We start from the raw sequence: 18802 nt of genomic DNA, 5'->3' as shown, positions 1-18802 counted from the left end.
AGCAGAAACCAGAGAGCAGTTGGGCACAGAAGAAAGACTGAGATTCACACAGACCTTGGTGCCCTACGGATGAACCTTCGGAACAGTCGGCCTGGATGAATTCTGGAGCCTGTGTCTGGGAAGTAAAAAAGCTATTGGGAGAGGTGGGAGGTGGTGCTGTGATGGAGGGCCTCCCCAGGGTGTGTTGTGATGAACCTGCCCCTTCCTCCAAGGAACCCACAAACATTATGTTGCATGGTTTCGTTTCAAATCCCAGAGGCTACAGAGGCCTCAGTGCACCACAGTGCAATTCTAATGCTGGTCCTCCCTCTGCCCACTTTAAAAAATGCAAAGCAAGTCAGCCATATCTCCAGCATCCCACCCCAGCATACTTTACCTGGCTAAAATGCTCCAGAGGTGCAAGCTGTGTGTGGGAGGCACTGCAGGGAGGCAGCCTTCCTCTTCCTCGCCCAGTCTCACAGCAGATGCAGGTCCAACTCACCACCTGCAGCTCCTGTTTGCCACCTGCCAGCTCAGCCTGCAGGTCAGGCACTGCACATCCCTGGGCAGCACCATCTGCTCCTTACCAACCACAACCCTTCTGCAACTGCTTTGTGCTTCAGGCACCCAGATGAACCTGGAAACTCATCTGGGAACAGAGTGACTTAAAGGAGAGAATCACCCGGGCCATGGCTCCTCTTGCAGTGATGCAGCGGGTTGCTGGCTGATCTTTTGGCTCACTCAGCTTCTCCACTCTTCCCCTGCTCTGCTTATAGAGGCAAAGCATCTCAGACTGCCTCAAATACTTTGAGACCCAGTGATCAGAGAGAAGCAGCAGTTTGTTCCAGTACTTCCACCTCCTGCCCCTCCCCATATGTAAGGCAGGCACTCCGGACAGTTTGTGACATTTGATATGAGTCCCTCTTCCCTAACAGTGTGTAAGAATAGCCAGCACTTTGCATAGACTGCTCCTCAGACCCTGACCAAAAAGGAAACGAAACACAGCACTGCCCAAGCTGCCCTGTTAACTACACTGCAACCCTTTAACGACTTCTTCTCGGGACACTGCTGCTTGGATTTACAGCACAGGCCCCAGTAAGGACAGGAAGCACAGCAACACCATAAAGGATTCGCGGGATGTGGGTACAGCAAGGCAGAGAGTAAAAGTCATGTTTGTGCTATCCACAGTGCAAAGTGCACCTGAGCACGTCTGCTCAGCGAGACATTGCACAAGAGAGGGAGAAAAAAAAGCAGTAATTTTGAAATGCAGGCATCCTTTCAAGGGGCAGGACCTAAACACAAGCACAGAGCAACACCTGCCATCACAACGCAGCCCGAGCAGCAGCTGCGATTGGGTGGCTCTGAAGAAAGCTCTGTTTAAAAGAGCACAAAGCAAGAAATACGAACAAGAGGAATTCACAACCTCAGCACTGCAGAGCAGGGATCTCCCAGCCAAGCCTTGCCTGAGGAAACAGGACAGACAATGTGCTGGCTCTGTGCTCTGCAGAACCAGGAAGATAAAGAAGAGCTCGAGTTATTGGAGCTGGGATGCAGCCTTACACATCCTACCTGTGACAGGCCATTTCTGCACATCATTTTTCCATGTGTGTAGGTTTTGTTTTCTTCATTTTATGGAAGAAGAATTCAGCTTTCATCTGCGTTCAAAATCACTGCTCTTAAACTTAAAACAGAAAGGCAACTTTCTCCTTTAATTCAGGTGCTTAATTATCCTTTGACTGAAAAGAGTCACAGTTTCAACCCCTTTCTCTTTTGCAGTGACTGCACTGACATACAGATCTAAGCACACAGCTGTCAGCCAGGTGGGGATCTGCTTATCTGCAGCACCAGGATGTGCAGGAAGCAACAAACTATGCAAGTGCACTGACACCAACGAACAGCCGGGTCTGTGCTTGCTGGTGGGACAACAAATAGAGCCACAAGGTGATTTATAGTGTTCCCAGTTTGGGCTATTCCCACTCCCAGCCTGCACAACAATCCTTTGCTTTGGAGCTCTCTTAATTAAAACATGCAAGTGACTTTAGACTCTTGTGCCATGTATAAGTAATTGTGTTTCCTCACCTTAATTTCTAAGGTTTCCCAGGGCATGTGAAACCAGCAGGTCATCATCACCTCCCCAGCCTTCAGGGCACTATTTACATCTGGTTCAGCCTCAGGAGCACAACAGCAGTCCAGCAACTCCTAAGAAGCCAGCTAGATCAGCAGTGTCAGCATTCAGACACTGGAGGGAAACGTGCAGGAGGATGCTTAACAGGCTGTGCTCAGCACTCTGCATGGGGGATCCCAATTTATTAGAGGAGGGGGCAGCAGGGCTCACCCACCAGCAACAACCAGAGGCTTCTAGGTGAAATCTTTCCATTCCAGCACTCAGAGACTCCCTGCAAGGCTGGCTGCAGAGGGAGGAGCATCAGAGCCCTGGAAAGCAGCAGCATCTGGTTCACAGCCCCAAAAATCCAGTAAGACCAGTAACAGCAGAGCCTGCCAGAGATTTCCATACAGTCCAGGATGGTACTTGCTCCGCTTGTAGCAACAGCTCCCAGCCCATGCAGGATGTAAGAATACTGCTGTGCCTTTAATCCCTCTTTGAAAACCAAGCAGCACGCCCAGAGGAGCAGTGCTTTGATTCTTAAGAGGCACAGCAGGAGCAGAGGGATCCACGAGGCCACAGCTCCAAAAGCCAGCTACTTTCAAACCCAGCACGGCCCTGCTCTGTCACAGCACTGCATTACATACCAGTGAAAGCTCTGCACTGCCTCTGCCAGCCAACCCAGCACCTTTTACGAGCTAAAATCACTTACAGTGTGTGACCGTGATGAACTGCTACAGCTTACTGCTATTCTAGCAAAGCAAATAAACCATCCTGAAGCTTGGCTGAGAGCGAGACGGCTGTGCCAACTGAAGGGAAAGGAAAGCACTTCTCAGTAGAGTTCAAAAGCTTCATTGAAATTCAGGTTTTTATTAAAAAAAAAAGAAGCATGAACTTAATAAGTTACACAATCTCTCAATTATAAATCCTGCATAAAATATATTTTACAATTTTTAAAGGAAGATTTTGAAAAACCTTTGACGAGTGCTGAAGAGTATCTTGACTTTGTGTCGTGCTGGTGAACAATTCTGTAGCTGCTACAAGTTTGATTTATCATAAGGCTTTAAAACAAAGACCTCACCACCAAACAGAACACACACCTCAAGAACTACTACTCCTCATGAACCGAGGACATGCCCAGTGTCACCCACCAGCTAAGCACCATGAGAGGGATTTCAGGTTCCCCCACCCTTTAAAGTGGCAATCAGTGCAAACAAGTGCTGTGGGAGTCAAAAAACATTTTTTCTGTGCCATTCATCAGCACCCAACTCTGTGGTGCAGCTCGGCAGCACGCTCAGTGTTCAACCTTTGAAGTGCTTGAGGAGAACCAGAGGACTTGCAGAGGACTTAAAGGTAAGTGCTGTTGTTCTGTAGCTTAATGCTGTAAGATTAACATAGTTGATTCTGTCTTTTGGGTGGGCAGGTGAGAGGAAGGAGCTAATGTGTTTCCAAAACCTCTCAGGTTTAGCATGGAAGATGATACATCCTCTTAAAACTTCACAAAATCCTCACTGGATGACTGGTGCTGGGATGGAAGTACTGTAAAAGTGCTGGTGCAGACAGCAAGAGGATTGCTCTCCTCCTGTCAATAACAAGCTGAGCCCTCACTTGCAATGAGCCCAGTTAAAACATGAGAATGAGCAGATCTCCACTTCCAGAGCACGAGAGGTGCATCTCTGCCTGTCATCCACTACCCACAGACAGGTTCCAAGCCCTGCCTTATAGCCTGAGCTCCCTGCAGGGTCAGCAGCACAACCCTGTTGTCACTCACCTCCTTCCCCACCAACTGATGCTCCCAGAGGTGCTCTGCTGCACTCAGCTGATGGATCACCTGAGAGTTCCTCCATGACATCTTCTGAACGTTAAACATTGCTTTGTTTCAAGGCAGCAATGCTCATCTGAGCATCCCTGTTCAGGTGAGCTGCCTTACACAAAGTGATGCAAAGTGACAAGGATTAAAGGCTAATGACCCCAGGTCTGCTGCCACCAGTGCTGCACCAGGTCAGAGCTACAGCTCAAAACTGCTGCTGCAGCCTGTACAGCCACAGAGTTCTGATAGAGTTAGAATCCTTTGCTTCTGGAGGAACAAGCAGTTATTCTGCCTGCACTGCTTATTCACACAAGAGAATGCATGTGTTCCATGTCCAAGAGGTGACAGTCACCTCTTCCTCCCCATCGCTCCCAGGTGACAGTAAGCATCAAAAAGGAAAAGCCTGTGCCCAGTGACATCCAATCCAGCTGTGCTGGACCCATAACTGAGTGCTCTTAAATCCAGAGCTTCAATGCTGCTGGATTCCCTCACCAGGCGTTCACATTCTCGCGATGGAAGCTCACAGTACTGTCCTATTCTAAGTACTCTGTTTGCTGCTGGACTACAGGTAGGAGAGCAGTGAGCACGTTGTGGAACTGCAGATTAGTGGATTAATAAAGTATTTGATTAGTAGGAGAAAGCAAAATTGAATGATTAATGACCTCACCAACATGCTAGCACCCAGCTGCACACACTTGGCATTGGAATCCCTCAGTGCTGAGCTCCTTGAGCTGTGAGTGCAAAGCTCAGCCACCTCAGCACTCTGAGAGCTGCTGACACACTTGCATCGTATTTTTTGCTCACAAAGTCAAGTCTTAGACCCTACCTTCAACAATAGATAAAAATAAATAATAAAGTTATCCCGGACCAAAGAAGGAATGATTCTCATCCATCTTATTCACCCAGTTTTCTAGCAGAACCCAAACATTCAGACCCACAGCAAATAATTTAGGAAAAGTGTCATTTCCTCATGGAATGCAACACACTTGCAGGCATACGCTCTCTGTCACTCATATGCATAAATATATACACAATTAACTTTACAAACCTGAAGATTTGCACTACCAGCATGCAAATCTCTTCTTCCAGGAGAGATCCTAATACTGATATAGGAAACTGGAATGTATTAAATACTCTGAGATCTGGCTGGAAATCAAGTCTCAGCTCTTAGGATGTCCCACTGCCAACGCACACAAACAAACATTGTCACATCTTAAGACTTAACACATAACATCCTGGAAACAAACACAAAGCATCTCTAACACAACTGCCAACATTCTTATAACGTATGGAACTCAAAATTCCATCAATAGAAACTACACCCTGCAGGTCTGAGATCGGGCTCGTTTCTTTACTGCCATTAAGTTGCACCATCTGCTGGGCAAGGAGCAGCTCTTCCAAGAGACGACCGCTCGGCAGCTCACGTGTCCCAGCTGCTGTCTTTAAAAGCTATGTTGACTAATCGCAGCTCTAGTTCAAAAGCATCAGGACGGTCCTGCGGGTTGGCAGCCAGCATTTCCTTAATCAACTGTTTCATCTGTGCATTCATGGATTTTTTCTTTACAGGGATGAGCAGCTCCATCTTAGGGTTTTCTAGCAGTGCCTCTCCAACAGGCACGATTGCTGAGCCCTGCTTGACGTAACTACCCAGGAGTTCCTTCTTTGTCTCTGTGTCTACAAATGTGATTCTTTCTAGCATTGCCCAGATTATGATCCCCAGTGCAAAAATGTCTGCTTTGGCAGTGTAGTGTCCTTCCCAGACTTCGGGGGCCATATAGAAGTCAGTCCCACAAGCAGTCGATAGGAAACACTTATTTACGTTGACTGGTTCCTCGGGATTCTGTCCTGAAGCTGAACATACCTTACTCAGCCCAAAGTCAGCTACTTTCAGCGTGGGCTCCAAGTCACTGGCATCCATCCTGCTCTGCGATATCAGAATATTGTCAGGTTTGAGATCACGATGAATAATCTGATTTTTGTGCAGGAAAGCCAGCGCACTGCTGAGCTGAAGCATGAAACTGGTGTTGGTCTTGCGGTTTGGTTTTCGAGACAACAGATACTCATTCATATCTCCTCCATCACAGAAATCCATTACAAACCAAAGGTAATAAGCGCTTCTGGGATCAAAGACTATTTCTCCTTTTAATGAGGTCTCTACAAGCTGCAATAAGGAAAAGAAGTGTCACAACTACCTGATGACCACAAAAATATCAAGATATGATGGGGGGAAAAAAAAAAAGCATGAATTTTGGATCTTCCTCTCAACAACCCAGAGAGTAAGGAATTGCAACTGGTAAAAATAAAAGTTCATGTCAAACTTCCGATTTAAAGAAAGAAAAAAAATCACAATGTATTTGCCAGCCTCGTTATTTTGGTGTGTGTGTGAAGCATATCGACATCACGCTCCTACCCAGAAGCCAGAGCCAGCCCCAGATAACAGCTTTTTGAAGGCTATCATGTAGTCATTGCACTCCCATCTGTTTCAGCTGGACAGTGTCCCACCCATTTCGCTAACTCCAAGTACAAACACAGCCTCAACCAGGAACCCCTGCACAGCACCACGAGGCTGTCTGTCCTCTGCTCATGAGGCAGCCTCACCACATGCTTTTGGAGCCTGCCCTCCATCCCTCACACGTGAATGCACTCTAACAAGCGTTAGCACAGGATCTCTTAGCTCAGGAGAATGCTAATCCACAGGCACAGCTCAACAGCTGCTGCAAGCAACACCTTTCTCACCACAACACACTAGCTATTTTCTAGGACATAAGCAGAGAATAACTCCAGCAGCTAGTTCCAATGGCCTCTTTGTACAATGTGCAACATACACCAGCAATTATGCTCGCTCTCTCTGTTCACACAGCTACAAATCTGTCTTTCCAGCTCCTTTGAGGTGGCTCTTCACATACTCCAGAACATAAGACTTGCTATTATTTCTGTTAGCAGTAAACCAGTGCTTACTAAAGCAGATGCAGCCTCTACAGGCCTTCAAAAGTTAATACAGCTATTAATACATAGAGAGACATATTAAAATTGTAAGAAGTGGGTTTTTTTCCCCCATCCGAGAGCAAAATTAGTAACAAATTATAACTACATTTAATTGTGAGCACAGTTAGTACTCAAACCAACTTAAGAGCAATTCTGTGTTAGAACTTAAACTGCATATTCAGGTTTACAGCCAATAACAGCAAAATGGGAACCGCAGCACAGGAGGGAGCGACCCCAGCACGCAGCTCTTCCCTCCACTCAGCCTCACTGGAGCTGTGCTCGGGTCTCAGTTCAGAGCACCAGGATGACAGAATTCATCTCCAGATCTGGGACTGCAGCACAAGGAAGCCACACCAGCTCAGAGCTCTCTACGAGAGCCCAGCTCAGCTGGCAGCAGTTACAGCACCTGCCCTGAAGCACTGCAGGAGACACCAACAGCCCTTCCCAGGCCTCCTCACACCGCACCAGTTCAGCTCAGTGAAGGAATATCACCTGGAGTGGGCAGAAGAGAGGGCAAGCCAAGGGAGACGTGGGTTTCTCTCTTTCAGCGCATGCTATCATCAAGTGATCTCTGTGCTCAGCTCTGCCCTTTGCTCTGCTCTGCTCTTTGAAGCAGGAAAACAACTCGCAGCACTTGTGCCACAAACACGGGCAAGGTCTGCACGCTGCACTGCTTGAAAAACCTGGCGCTGCAGTGACCTGGAAGCTCTTCTTCACTCGTGGTCCCACCCTGCAGCCTCCCTCACACCCCTCTTTTTCCCCCTCCAGACTTCTCCCTGTACAGCTGCCTGCATGCAGTATCTTACAGCTCCACCAACAAGATAAGGTACTACTTTTTCCCCATGTGAGCTGACCAGTATTATTTCACCCTAATCCCTTTGGGGCAACGTGCCAGTAACGATGACTGAGCTACAGCAAGTTGACAAAGGCAAGAAGCCTTTCTCAGGCTCACAGAGCACCCAGCACAACAGGATCAGAACAGCTGTGAAGTGTTGGCAAATGAGTGCTCACTCACAAAAGGTTCAATGTCAGCCATGCAAGAATGACAACAATAAAAACTGAAATGATAGAAGCTGATCAGGGATAACACAGCAAATGTTTAGCAGGCCACTGACTTTTTAACATCAGAGAGACAAATGTCTGCCAGGGGATGATTAATAGCTGGGGCAGACTCCTAGCAAGCTCACATGAGCTTTCAGGTCCTTCCAGAGCTACGTATATCTCAGAAATATTTGCCTTTCAACTTCTAGGCAACTCAATTTTCAACAGCCCCACATAAGGGATAGCAGTATTTACTCTTCTATTCCTCTACATACCACACATTTACTTCTCTTTGAAGTTATCTACCCAAAAAAGAAATTAAACCAGCTCACTGAGCTTCCTTAATTGATTATTACTTCTGGGAGCATTAAACGTTGGCTTGCTATATCAAGACAGCCCCTTCCCCTTCTAGAGGCATCTGACATTATGAAATTCTTCAGAGCTCTGCCTCAAGACATCAGTACTGCTCACTAACCTGCAGCACAACTCTACCAAGAGCCTGCACCTCCCTCATGCCTTATCTGTGGTGTTTCCCCAACTTAGCAAAGCAAGTCCTGGAGCCTTTAGAATGGCATGGCTTCAAATTAAAAAGACCAGGTGATTGTTCAATAGATAAGCTCTTTTAAAGACATAAAATAAAGCAAACGACACCCTTTCCTTCCTAAGCATACCTCAAGAAAACCATCTTAGCTACCCACCTCCTTCCCTCCCAGCTGCACATCCACATAAGCACTTCCACCCCATTACCTCAGCTTCATGTACCTGTAAATAAAGGGAGGAACTGGAGCCATGTGACATCTTCTGCACCATGCCATCTTTCTGCAAGATGCACTCCTCCAGGTGAATGACGTTGGGATGCTGGCTCTTGATACTGCTAAGTGCCCAGAACTCACGCAGAGCTAGTTCCACGTTCTCTGGAGCATGGCACCGAATCTTTTTCACTGCCACCCGTGCAGAGGTCTTCCTGACGACTGCTTCGTACACCACACCATAACTGCCACGACCAACCTCCCGTATTAGATCGTACTTAGGCTGGCTACTCACCATCTTCAAGATCAAAGGTTCTGGGGAAGGGGGAAAAACCCACAGAACTATAACTTATGAACGAGAACTGAGCTGTGTTTTCCCCCATATGGCCTGGCATGGCAATGCCAGCTGCACCAACACCCTGTGGTGAGCAGGGCTGTCCCTGAGCATCGCACTGAATGCAATGCTGTGCTGGAATACTTCAGAAGTCACTCTGTAAGCTTGCAGCCACGCTAAAGGCTGCCTAATACCTCATTTGGGTGGGACTGCACGATTTCAAACACAGCTCAGCGTTCAAGAAGGCAACAATTCAAACCTAGAATTGCACTGCGCTGAGGCAGGGCTATCCCATATCCTGCTGCTCCTTTCTCTCAGTGTCTTTTGGGAATTTCTATGCGAATAACAGGACTGTTTCATGCTCTCCATCCACACCCGGGCTATCAGAGAGGTTCTAGCTGAAACCTGCGGTTGAGGAGCAACAGAATGAAACAGAGCTGACTTTTAAGACGACCGCATAGGTAAAGATTTGCGTTCTAATTTCGCAATGATTTTTTTTTGTTTTTCCTTCAGAGACGAGAGAGGAAAGTTTCACCGATCTTTTAACACCACTATGACTTCCCAACTAAACTCCTACAGTCACAAAAATAACAATAATAAAAAAGAATCAAAAAGAAAAACTGGCAGCAGCGGCAGCAGCACCCAACAGACTTCGAAGTTACTCGACAGGATAAAAGCCGGGGCGATGCTCTGTGAGGAAAACAACGCACGAGGCTGGGGGTGAGGAGGAAGGGCAGCCCCGCACAGCGCCCGGCTCCGTCACACACAGAGGATCGCATCAGTTATTAGCGGGGAGCTCGTAAATGATTCCAGCGCGGTAGGAACTATTTGTTCGGAGAAAAAAAAAAAAAAAAGAGAAAAAGAAAGAGAGAGAGAAAGAGAAAGACAGGCATCGTCAGTGCGACGGCACCGCGCGCACTCCAAGCTCCGGCGAACCTCGAGGCCTCGCTCAGCCCCTGAGGCCGCACCTGGACCCGTCGCGGCGCTCACACAGCGGCGCTCTGTTCCCGCCCGCCCCCTCAGCGCCCGGCCGCTCTGTGACGCGCGGCAGAACCGCGCAGCGCCCGCCACGGCCCCGCGTTACCTCAGCACCAACGCCGCGCCGCCGCCGCCCGGCCGCCATCATAGGGACCGACCCCGGCGCCACGCCCCCTTCCGCCACGCAGCCTTCTGATTGGCTGCAAGGTGGGGGGGCGGGGGGAAGTGGGAGAGATGAGCGTGCGCACGCGCATGCGCGCAGCGCTCGTGGGTGGCGGCGGCGGCAGTGGCAGCAGCGGTGGGCGCTGCGGCTGTTTGCGTCGCGTTTGTTGTTGTGTGCGTTTGTTTGTTTGCTTCTGTTTGTTTGCTTCTGTTCGTTTGTTTGCTTCTGTTCGCCCTCTAACAGCGCTGTGTGCGTTGGCCCTTGTAGCTTCGCAAGGACTCTCCTCGTTTCCCCACGTGTGCATGTCCGTATTTGTCTGTTTCTGTATTTATCTGTTTCTTCGTTGCTTGGGGTGGGACAACACCCAGCACTTCTCTGCTGCACTTCGGCTGTGTATCTGCACCGCAGCTTTGCAACGACAGCCTTTCTATTCATTTACCTCTGTGTTTAATTACCCTCTCTTACCTATTTATTCACTTAGCCGTTTGTTTACCTATCCCTCTATTTACCCATCTGTTTCTTTATCCATTTATTCACCTGCCCGTTCGGTGGCAGCTCGGGGTTGCTCTGCTGTCCTCAATGGCAGCAGGGAGCAGACGGTTGTTGTGTGTGCAACGCTGAGCTCAGCACCCCAGCTTGGTTTGGCAGCCGTGCCTGCGGTGCTCAGAGCCAACCGGGGGCTGAGGAGGGCTGGGAAACCGATTGGGATGTTACATACAGCCCATCCTCTCTTGGGAATCCCCTTCACGGAGTCCAGCATTGATGAGTTCAGCGGGAGGGGCCAGCACTGGGACAGGTGTGCATCCGGTGGCCACCCCCCCCTCATTCTCCCCCGTGTGCTCTCAATGTACAAAGCTCCCTGGAAGGGCTCCCAGTGCCAAAACGGGGACAATTTTGCAACGTGTGCTTGGCCAGCCTCGGCGAGGTCACTTGGTTGGCGTGTGAGTGCCTTCCTGGAAGGAGCGTCTGGAACAGCCACAGGCTGTCCCTCCCTGGGGGGTGCATCTGTGGCAAAGTCACAGAAACACAGAATGGACAGGGTTGGAAAGGACCTCAAGGATGATGAATCTACAACTCCCTGCCACAGGCAGGGCCACCAACCTCCACATTCATTACCAGCCCAGGCTGCCCAGGGCCCCATCCAACCTGGCCTTGAACACCTCCAGGGATGGACGGGGCATCACAGCCTCTCTGGGCAGCTGTTCCAGCACCTCACCACTCTCATAGCAAAGAACTTCCCCTTCACATCCAACCTCAATTTTCTCTCCCTCAACTTCAAACCATTTCCCTTTGTCTTGCTGTTATCTCCTCTTTCAAATAGTTGATTCCCCTCCTGTTTGTAGGCTCCCTTTAGGTACTGAAAGGCTGCAGTGAGGTCACCCCGCAGCCTTCTTCTCTCCAGGCTGAACATGCTCAGCTCCCTCAGCCTGTCTTTGTAGGGGAGGTGGTACCTTAAATCAGAGTCCCCGCAACATGCAGCCATGAGCCTGTGTCCCTGTGCACAAGTGTAATCATACAGCTGTGTGCCCATGTGTCCATGTAGTCGCATACCCCATGTGCCCATGCATCTGTGTACCTTTGCAACCTGTGTGCCCATGCACCCAAGTTGCACATGTAACCTCATACTCATGTACCCCTGTACCCGCATGTTCATGCATCCATCATGCACTCATGTATCTGTGCACCCATGCACCTGTGCACTCCTACACCCCTCTAAACAGACACCTGTGCATCCCTGTTCCCATATACCTATGCATCTGTGCTTCCGTGTGCCCATAACTGTGCACCCACAACCCACATAACCCAGCATCTCACCACCTGTCCCTTTGGACACTTGCAGCACCTCCTGCCCGTAGGCTCTGTGGGCAACAGAGCAACCACCTCACCCCACCCATCCCGTGACTCAGAGCAGAGGTGTTATAATTATCCTCTCTCCCCTGCAGCTGCCAATATTTACAGGTCTCCCTGTGCACTGGTGCTGTGATTTGGAAGAACACCCTGTTTACTGGTGTGCTAGCTGACAGCCGGGCAATGTGATCGGGGCCGCTCCCAGCAGTCTCCCTGGGGCAGTCTGGAGGGGCCACGCTCCTGTTTTCCTGCTGATGTTTCTGGGTCAGGTTTTGCAAACAAGTGCGGGGCACGGCCAGGCAGGCGGGCTGTACAGCGTGCTGACCTTGGTGACCTCCTTGCAGCCTGCTACATGGATTTTTGGGGTGGAGAGAAGCGTGAGGAGGAGAGGCTGCATGCACCAACTGCATGTGCTGCATCCCCCAGGCGCTGCGGTTCTGTAAAAAGCCATCGGCCGCCCTGCAGGTGCTTTGCACCCCACAATGGTCACATTCTGAGGGGTTCAAAGGGCAATGCTCCATGCAAACCCTCAGCCTGGCGCTTCCTCATCCCAACTCCACGCAGCACCGACCCCCCCCCGGGTCTCCCGGCGTCCCCCAGCAGGACCATACGGACAGCATGTCCCCAGCTTGTTTACTGCGGCCGTGCGCCTCGATTGTCACCACCATGTGACAGGTGATGCCTTCAGACAGCCGAGCCAGCTCCACGTGACTGCTGGGCGATGGATAAAAGCTGCGTGAGGGGCTACGGCAGCAGAACTGGGGTTGCTCTGAGGAGGAGCAGTAGTGCCGTACCGATGGATTTCCAGCCTAGCATCCTGCGCGATGGCAGCCCCATGGAGAGCCTGGAGAAGCAGCTGCTGTGCCCCATCTGCCTGGAGATGTTCAGCAAGCCTGTGGTGATCCTGCCCTGCCAGCACAACCTCTGCCGCAAGTGTGCCAATGACATCTTCCAGGTGAGATGAGGACCCCCCTGGATGTTGCCCTGCTCCGGGATGCTCTGTGCAGGCACCAGGGGACACTCTGATGCCCCTGTCCCCCTCCAGGCTGCCAATCCGTACTGGCAGAGCCGAGGCAGCAGCATCATTTCGGGGGGCCGGTTCCGCTGCCCTACGTGCCGCCACGAGGTCCTGCTGGACCGCCACGGTGTCTATGGGCTGCAGAGGAACCTGCTGGTGGAGAACATCATCGACATCTACAAGCAGGAGTTCTCCAGGTTGGTCCCATGGGGACACAGGGACTGCCACGTCATTTTGTTTTGGGCGAGAAACTGGGGGGCTGGCTTGGTGCTCCCCCCCCACCTGTCCCTAACCCAAATCTCCACCTCACAATTGAGATCTCCGTTCTCAACTCAAATCTTTACCCTCAACCCAAATCTTCATCTTCCAGCCTGTGCCATTCTTGGTCTGCAGTTGCTCCCTCGGGACAGGGGGACCCTGCAGGGGGTGGCAGAAGAACGAATCTTGCCCCCAGCCTGGCACCCTGCAGCTTTGGCTTTCGGTTGAAGATAAGGGGTGTGAGGGACAAATCCAGGCTCTGCCTGTGACAGCAAGGAATGATAAGGGACAGGGGGACAGCCTGAGGGGTTTGATGGCATTGCTCAGTGGCAGAGGCGCAGCAGGAGGGGAAAAGACAGGGGGGCGATGTTTTTTAAACAACCCAGACATGTGGGTTCGTCTCCCCATTCTCCTGCCCCACTGTAAATATTGTTCCAGCGCCATGGAAACAGGGATGGAAGGCACGTGGCAGGTGGCTGCAGCCCCCGGGGGGGAGCTGGCGAACCCCCCAGTGGTGACTCAATTGCTGTCACCCCCCTGAGCTCCCTGGAGCCCCTGCCTGGGTCATGCGTTGGATGATAATAATAAATGCCAGCAGCACTCAGCTAAAATTAGGAGCTTGTGCAGCATCCCTGGAGCGTGGCCCCAACTGCTGCCATAGCTGATGACACACTGCTGCAAACTGGGCTTACTGGGCATGCAGGAGGACGGGGGCCAGGATCTGGTTATGGGCAGTAGTTCTGCGTTGGTGGGGAAGTCACTGCTGTGGGGATGTCACCATGGTGGGAACATCACCGCGATGGGGACATCAATATGGCGGGGATGTCATCATGCTGGGGATGTCATCATGGCCGGGCTGCTCTTTCCAGCAGGCCACTCAAGAAGGGGGAGCACCCCATGTGCAAGGAGCACGAGGATGAGAGGATCAACATCTACTGTGTCACCTGCGAGGTCCCCACCTGCTCCATGTGCAAGGTCTTCGGTGCTCACAAGGACTGTGAAGTGGCCCCTCTGCAGAGCATCTTCCAGGGCCAGAAGGTGCCATGGGGGGGACATGGGGCCACGGTGGGGCATGGCCAGAACTGGGCGATGTGCTGAGCTAGGGTGGCTGCAAATAGCATTGGGATGCCTCATGGGGTATTAATAGGCAGTGGGCTGACTTTGACCAGGAGACAGCCCTATATTTAGTGTGATGCCCCCCCTCTCAGCCTGTGGGATGGGGGATGGACGGTGATATCCTGGCAGCACCCATCCCTGCCCTGCAGGAGTTAAAGCTGCTTCTGTCCATCTGTCCCTGACCAGAGCGAGCTGAACAACTGCATTTCCATGCTAGTGGCAGGGAACGACCGCATCCAGACCATCATTTCCCAGCTGGAGGATTCCTGCCGCAGCACTGAGGTGAGGGACAGGGAAATATAGACCCCGAAACCCAGTGCTGGGGGAACCAGCCCCTGAGCAGAGGACATAGGAGCTGGAAGGACACGGCTTTGTCCCCACAGGAGAACAGCGAGGCAGCCAAGCAGGAGCTCTGTGCACGTTTTGATGCATTTGCAGCGCTGCTGGAGGAGAAGAAGATGGAGCTGCTGGGACGCATCACCCGTGAGCAGGAGGACAAGACAGGCTTTGTGCAAGGCCTCATCCACAAGTATAAGGAGCAGCTAGAGAAGTCCAGCCGGCTGGTGGAAACGGCCGTCCAGGCCATGGAGGAGACCGACGGGGCCGCCTTCCTCATGGTGAGATCCTCAAGCCCTAAAGCCCTCGCTTCCTATAGGGAACCCCTTGTGCCACGTCCTGGTGGCACAGGGACATGCTGGCTGCTGCTGCTCTGCCACCCTCACCTTTCCTCTTAATCCCACAGAATGCCAAGCAGCTCATTAAAACGTAAGTGCCCAAACTGGGGGAAGTTGGGGGATCCCCATCCTCTGCCAGGTGTGGACCATATGGCTCTGCTCTACGCTCGGGGCTGTGGGACCACTGCTGTGCTCCCTCCCCCAGGATTGTGGAGGCCTCCAAGGGCGGCAGGCTGGAGAAGATTGAGCAAGGCTATGAGAACATGGATGCCTTCACAGTCAATCTTGAGCACCTCACCGATGCCGTCCATGCCTTGGACTTTGAGTCAGGTAATCCCACCCCAAAAACCCCTCTGGGACCTGGAAACGAGGGTCCTTCAGCAGCTGCCCCTCACTGACATCTGGTGCCCGTTTGCAGATGAGGAGGATGAGTTCTATGAGGAGGTGGAAGAAGATACAGGAGACACAGAACCCGAAAGGGTAGCAGCAGGTAGGGCCTCTCTGTGCCAGCATCGCCAGCATCACGGTGGAACCCCCACAGACAGAGGGGATGATGGAGGGTTGATGAAGTCCCACTCACTGCCCTCTCCCTCTGCAGCCCCCCAGTAGGACGCAGGATGTCCAGGACAGAACCTGGGGACACGCTGACGGGGCCAGCCATCCAGCTCCAGTACAGGACACTTTTCTATACGGGTGCCAAGAGGACTATTCCGCACATTTTATATGTTCCTTGTTTTGTATATAATTGTAATGGAGTTGTGTATTTTGTACAGAAAACCGGTGCTCTGGCTTTTTTTTCCCCCCACCCCTCACCTCTCATTTTCTCACTTGTCCCTGTGATGGGTTTGGGGATGTGGGAGGGTTCCCTGGTTTGGGACCAGTGCCTGATTCTCAGCCTAATTAACACCTCCAGTGGCACTGGCACCCCATGCTGGCCACACTCCCGGGATGTGACAGGTCAGCACCTGGAAAGATTTATCCCAGTGCTTACCCAGCCTCAGGGATGTTGGGTGACAGCACTCCAGACTCTGCCAGCCCCAAAAGGGGCCAGCATGGAGCTGAACTCACACGGGTCCAAAATCACAGCACAGTCGGGTTCTCCAGTGCCAACACAAACCCAGCTTGGGGTCGAGAGTAAACTGAGGCAGTGCTGAAAGCAGTGCTCAGTGCTGTGCCGTGACTGCAGTCAGCCCCACAGCAATGAGTGCTGTCCCTGGAGGCAGTGGGGGGCAGTCACTGCTATGGGGGTGTCCAACCACAGATCCCAGGCAAGATCCACCTGCCCAGCTGGATTTAAACTGGGGGAAAGCGAGGTTCCCATGGTGGGAAGGGAGTGCACGGGGGGGGGTCAATGCAGCCCTGTCCTTGAGGGGTGCAGCTACATCCTGCATGCAGCATACGATGTACCCCTGGGATGCACGTGGGGAGCAGCCCCCCCGTTACACCGAGAGCCCCCCGGCTGCGGGCTGCGGCACGGCCAGCCTGGGGCGAGGCTCAGCAGGCGCTTTGCAGCCGGCCTGGCCCTCCTCCCCCGGCCTGGCTTTGCACACGGGTCCCGCCGCTCCACACGGCCGCGACCGCAGCTGCCACCAGCGCAGGACCCGCACCGGGGTCACCAGCGCCGGCTTCCGAAGGATGGCAGCGGGCGGAGGGGAGAAGCAGCAGCTGCTGGGCGAGGGCACGGGCAGGTAAGGGGGTGCGCGGAGGGGCTGCGTGTACCCTCACGGGGCTCCTGGATGGGGTCCCCGTGGCCAAAGCCGTCTGTTCAGGGAGAGGACCTGGGGAAGGGGACGCGTAGGAGCAGAGCTGAATGCAAAGAGCGGGCTGCAGGTCCCCTCCTCCCTCCCCCCCCCCCCGCCCCCCACCCGGGGGCCCGATGGCACCCGTCCCCGCAGGTCCTACCTGGGCATGGCACAGAAGCACACAGCGGGCTCGGCGCAGGGCCAGACGCCCACCCTGGAGCTGAGAGCACGGCACCGCCGGCACTGCCATGCGGGGGGGGCTGGCAGTGACCCCCGCCAGCAGCAGCGGGCGCGCAGGAAGCTCTATGTGGCTGCTGGCATCTGCCTCATCTTCATGGTGGGGGAAGCTGTGGGTGAGCGAGTGCTGGGTGAACATATTGCCCTGCATGGCACCTCTTGTTCTGATCTGTGCAATGGGGCAGGGTTCCGTGCTTTGCAGTGAGGTGACCCAGTCTGTGTTTGGCTCTGGATGGGGATCTCCCATCCATACTGCAGGCGGGTATCTGGCCCACAGCCTGGCCATCCTGACGGACGCTGCCCACCTCCTGACGGACTTTGCCAGCATCATGATCAGCCTCTTTGCCCTCTGGGTGTCCTCACGTCCCGCCACCAAAACCATGAACTTTGGTTGGCACCGTGCAGGTAACCTCAGGATCCTGCTGCAGCCCCACTGCGTGCCATCCCCAGGGCACAGTGACATCTGAGGGCTGTCTGCAGAGATCCTAGGGGCCCTGCTCTCCGTGCTGTCCATCTGGGTAGTAACTGGTGTCCTGGTGTACCTGGCGGCCCAACGCCTGCTCTTGGGTGACTACGACATCGAGGGCAGCGTCATGCTCATCACCTCTGCCTGTGCTGTGGCCGTCAACATCGTGTATGTATGATGTGCTGTCACCCCCTGGGCAGGAGGTCGGTGGCTGGAGGATGTCACCACTGCCCTGCCTGCAGGATGGGGGCAGCTCTGCACCAAACGGGGCACGGGCACAGCCATGGAGGGGCTCATGAGCAGCCCCACACCCATGAACAGCCCAATCCCAGCGTCCGTGCAGCCTTCGTCCACGTGGTGGGGGATCTGCTGCAGAGCGTCGGCGTCCTCATTGCATCCTACATCATCTTCTTTAAGGTCTGGAGGGGAGGGAGACATGGGGGACGTGGGCTTGTCCAGCCGTGAGGTCAGATGGGGCTGAGTGCCAGTGCGGATTTGGCTGCACTTGGGGGGGTTTCACCTGCTCCCACCCCCCCCAGCCCGAATACAAGTACGTGGACCCCATCTGCACCTTCCTCTTCTCCGTGCTGGTGCTGGGGACAACGCTGACCATCCTCCGCGACGTCCTCCTCGTCCTCATGGAGGGTAGGGAGCCCCCCGGGGGCTGATGATATGTGCCCCCCCTCCCGTGGATGCCTTGTCTCCATCCCACCCCGCGTCCCTCCAGGCACCCCCAGGGGGATGGACTTCAACGCGGTGCGGGACACGCTGCTGGCGGTGGGCGGCGTGGAGGCGGTGCACAGCCTGCACATCTGGGCGCTGACAGCCTCGCAGCCGCTGCTCTCTGTGCACATCGCCATCAGTGAGTGCTGCTGGGCCGGGGGAGGGGGTTGGGACGCGGGGGGTTTCCCCGGCCCCCAACACCCCTCCGGGCTCCTTGCAGATGCGGGTGCCGACTCGCAGGAGGTGTTGGAGGAGGCCAGCTCCCGGCTGCAGCGCGCCTTCCGTTTCCACACCACCACCATCCAGATCGAGAGCTACTCCGAGGACATGCGGGACTGCCGTGAGTGTCAGCCTCCCAGCGACTGAACGACGCTGACCCCCGCCGTTCCTCCCCGTCCCTCTCCCCACCAATTTTTTTTTTTTTAATACGAGGAAAATAAACGCCAGCAAACAACAGCGCCGGGTGCCCGCGGGGGATGGCTTCGGGATAGGCGATGTTGAGTCTGGAGGCAGCGGGGATTTATCGGGAGTGACGGCAGTGAAAGCAGAGCCAGGGCTGCAGGAGCAGGCGGGGGGG

General features: G+C 53.4%; 3 protein-coding genes across 6 annotated transcripts; 2 read left to right on the top strand and 1 right to left on the bottom strand.

Annotated features, from left to right (window-relative positions):
- Window positions 1-2933: 2933 nt before the first annotated feature.
- Window positions 2934-10141, bottom strand: PDIK1L (PDLIM1 interacting kinase 1 like). Of its 3 annotated transcripts, none has more exons than XM_042885261.1 (3): window positions 10087-10141; window positions 8682-9826; window positions 2934-6054 (listed from the first exon to the last, which is right to left on the bottom strand). In XM_042885261.1, exons 2-3 carry the CDS (start codon window positions 8964-8966, stop codon window positions 5314-5316), a joined length of 1026 nt encoding a protein of 341 aa, XP_042741195.1. In that variant the 5' UTR covers window positions 8967-9826; window positions 10087-10141; the 3' UTR covers window positions 2934-5313. The 3 variants fall into 3 exon arrangements, with proteins under 3 accessions (XP_042741195.1, XP_042741196.1, XP_042741194.1); XM_042885262.1 differs by having other exon boundaries at window positions 8682-8983; window positions 10087-10139; XM_042885260.1 differs by lacking the exon at window positions 10087-10141 and having other exon boundaries at window positions 8682-9997.
- A 2588-nt stretch (window positions 10142-12729) lies between these two features.
- On the top strand, window positions 12730-15834 carry TRIM63 (tripartite motif containing 63). 2 transcript variants are annotated; one of them, XM_042885258.1, is made up of 9 exons: window positions 12730-12946; window positions 13037-13206; window positions 14140-14305; window positions 14570-14665; window positions 14767-15000; window positions 15126-15148; window positions 15263-15387; window positions 15476-15547; window positions 15656-15834. In XM_042885258.1, the coding sequence occupies exons 1-9, from the start codon at window positions 12788-12790 to the stop codon at window positions 15664-15666; spliced, it is 1056 nt and encodes a 351-aa protein (XP_042741192.1). In that variant the 5' UTR covers window positions 12730-12787; the 3' UTR covers window positions 15667-15834. The 2 variants fall into 2 exon arrangements, with proteins under 2 accessions (XP_042741192.1, XP_042741191.1); XM_042885257.1 differs by having other exon boundaries at window positions 12731-12946; window positions 14137-14305.
- Window positions 15835-16648: 814 nt separating this feature from the next.
- SLC30A2 (solute carrier family 30 member 2) lies at window positions 16649-18671 on the top strand. The gene is made up of 8 exons (XM_042885170.1): window positions 16649-16745; window positions 16953-17152; window positions 17295-17441; window positions 17517-17670; window positions 17745-17919; window positions 18042-18147; window positions 18230-18364; window positions 18446-18671. The coding sequence occupies exons 1-8, from the start codon at window positions 16693-16695 to the stop codon at window positions 18589-18591; spliced, it is 1116 nt and encodes a 371-aa protein (XP_042741104.1). The 5' UTR covers window positions 16649-16692; the 3' UTR covers window positions 18592-18671.
- The last annotated feature ends 131 nt before the right edge of the window (window positions 18672-18802 follow it).

Source organism: Lagopus leucura, unplaced genomic scaffold (genome assembly GCF_019238085.1).
Source record: "Lagopus leucura isolate 7727_CA_CO unplaced genomic scaffold, USGS_WTPT01 Super-Scaffold_100048, whole genome shotgun sequence".
Lineage (NCBI taxonomy): Eukaryota > Metazoa > Chordata > Aves > Galliformes > Phasianidae > Lagopus > Lagopus leucura.
Note: the sequence above shows the minus strand (reverse complement) of the source record. Positions and strands in the feature narration are given on the sequence as shown.

Coding starts and splice junctions, on each gene's coding strand:
- SLC30A2 (XM_042885170.1), top strand. CDS start 16,693: ATGGCAGCGGGCGGAGGGGAGAAGCAGCAGCTGCTGGGCGAGGGCACG. Junction 17,920..18,041: donor CCTACATCATCTTCTTTAAG/GTCTGGAGGGGA, acceptor CACCCCCCCCAG/CCCGAATACAAGTACGTGGA. Junction 18,365..18,445: donor CTCTGTGCACATCGCCATCA/GTGAGTGCTGCT, acceptor GGCTCCTTGCAG/ATGCGGGTGCCGACTCGCAG.
- PDIK1L (XM_042885261.1), bottom strand. CDS start 8,966: ATGGTGAGTAGCCAGCCTAAGTACGATCTAATACGGGAGGTTGGTCGT. Junction 6,055..8,681: donor GTTCCTCCCTTTATTTACAG/GTACATGAAGCT, acceptor TCCTTATTGCAG/CTTGTAGAGACCTCATTAAA.
- TRIM63 (XM_042885257.1), top strand. CDS start 12,788: ATGGATTTCCAGCCTAGCATCCTGCGCGATGGCAGCCCCATGGAGAGC. Junction 13,207..14,136: donor TACAAGCAGGAGTTCTCCAG/GTTGGTCCCATG, acceptor TGCTCTTTCCAG/CAGGCCACTCAAGAAGGGGG. Junction 15,149..15,262: donor GCCAAGCAGCTCATTAAAAC/GTAAGTGCCCAA, acceptor TCCCTCCCCCAG/GATTGTGGAGGCCTCCAAGG.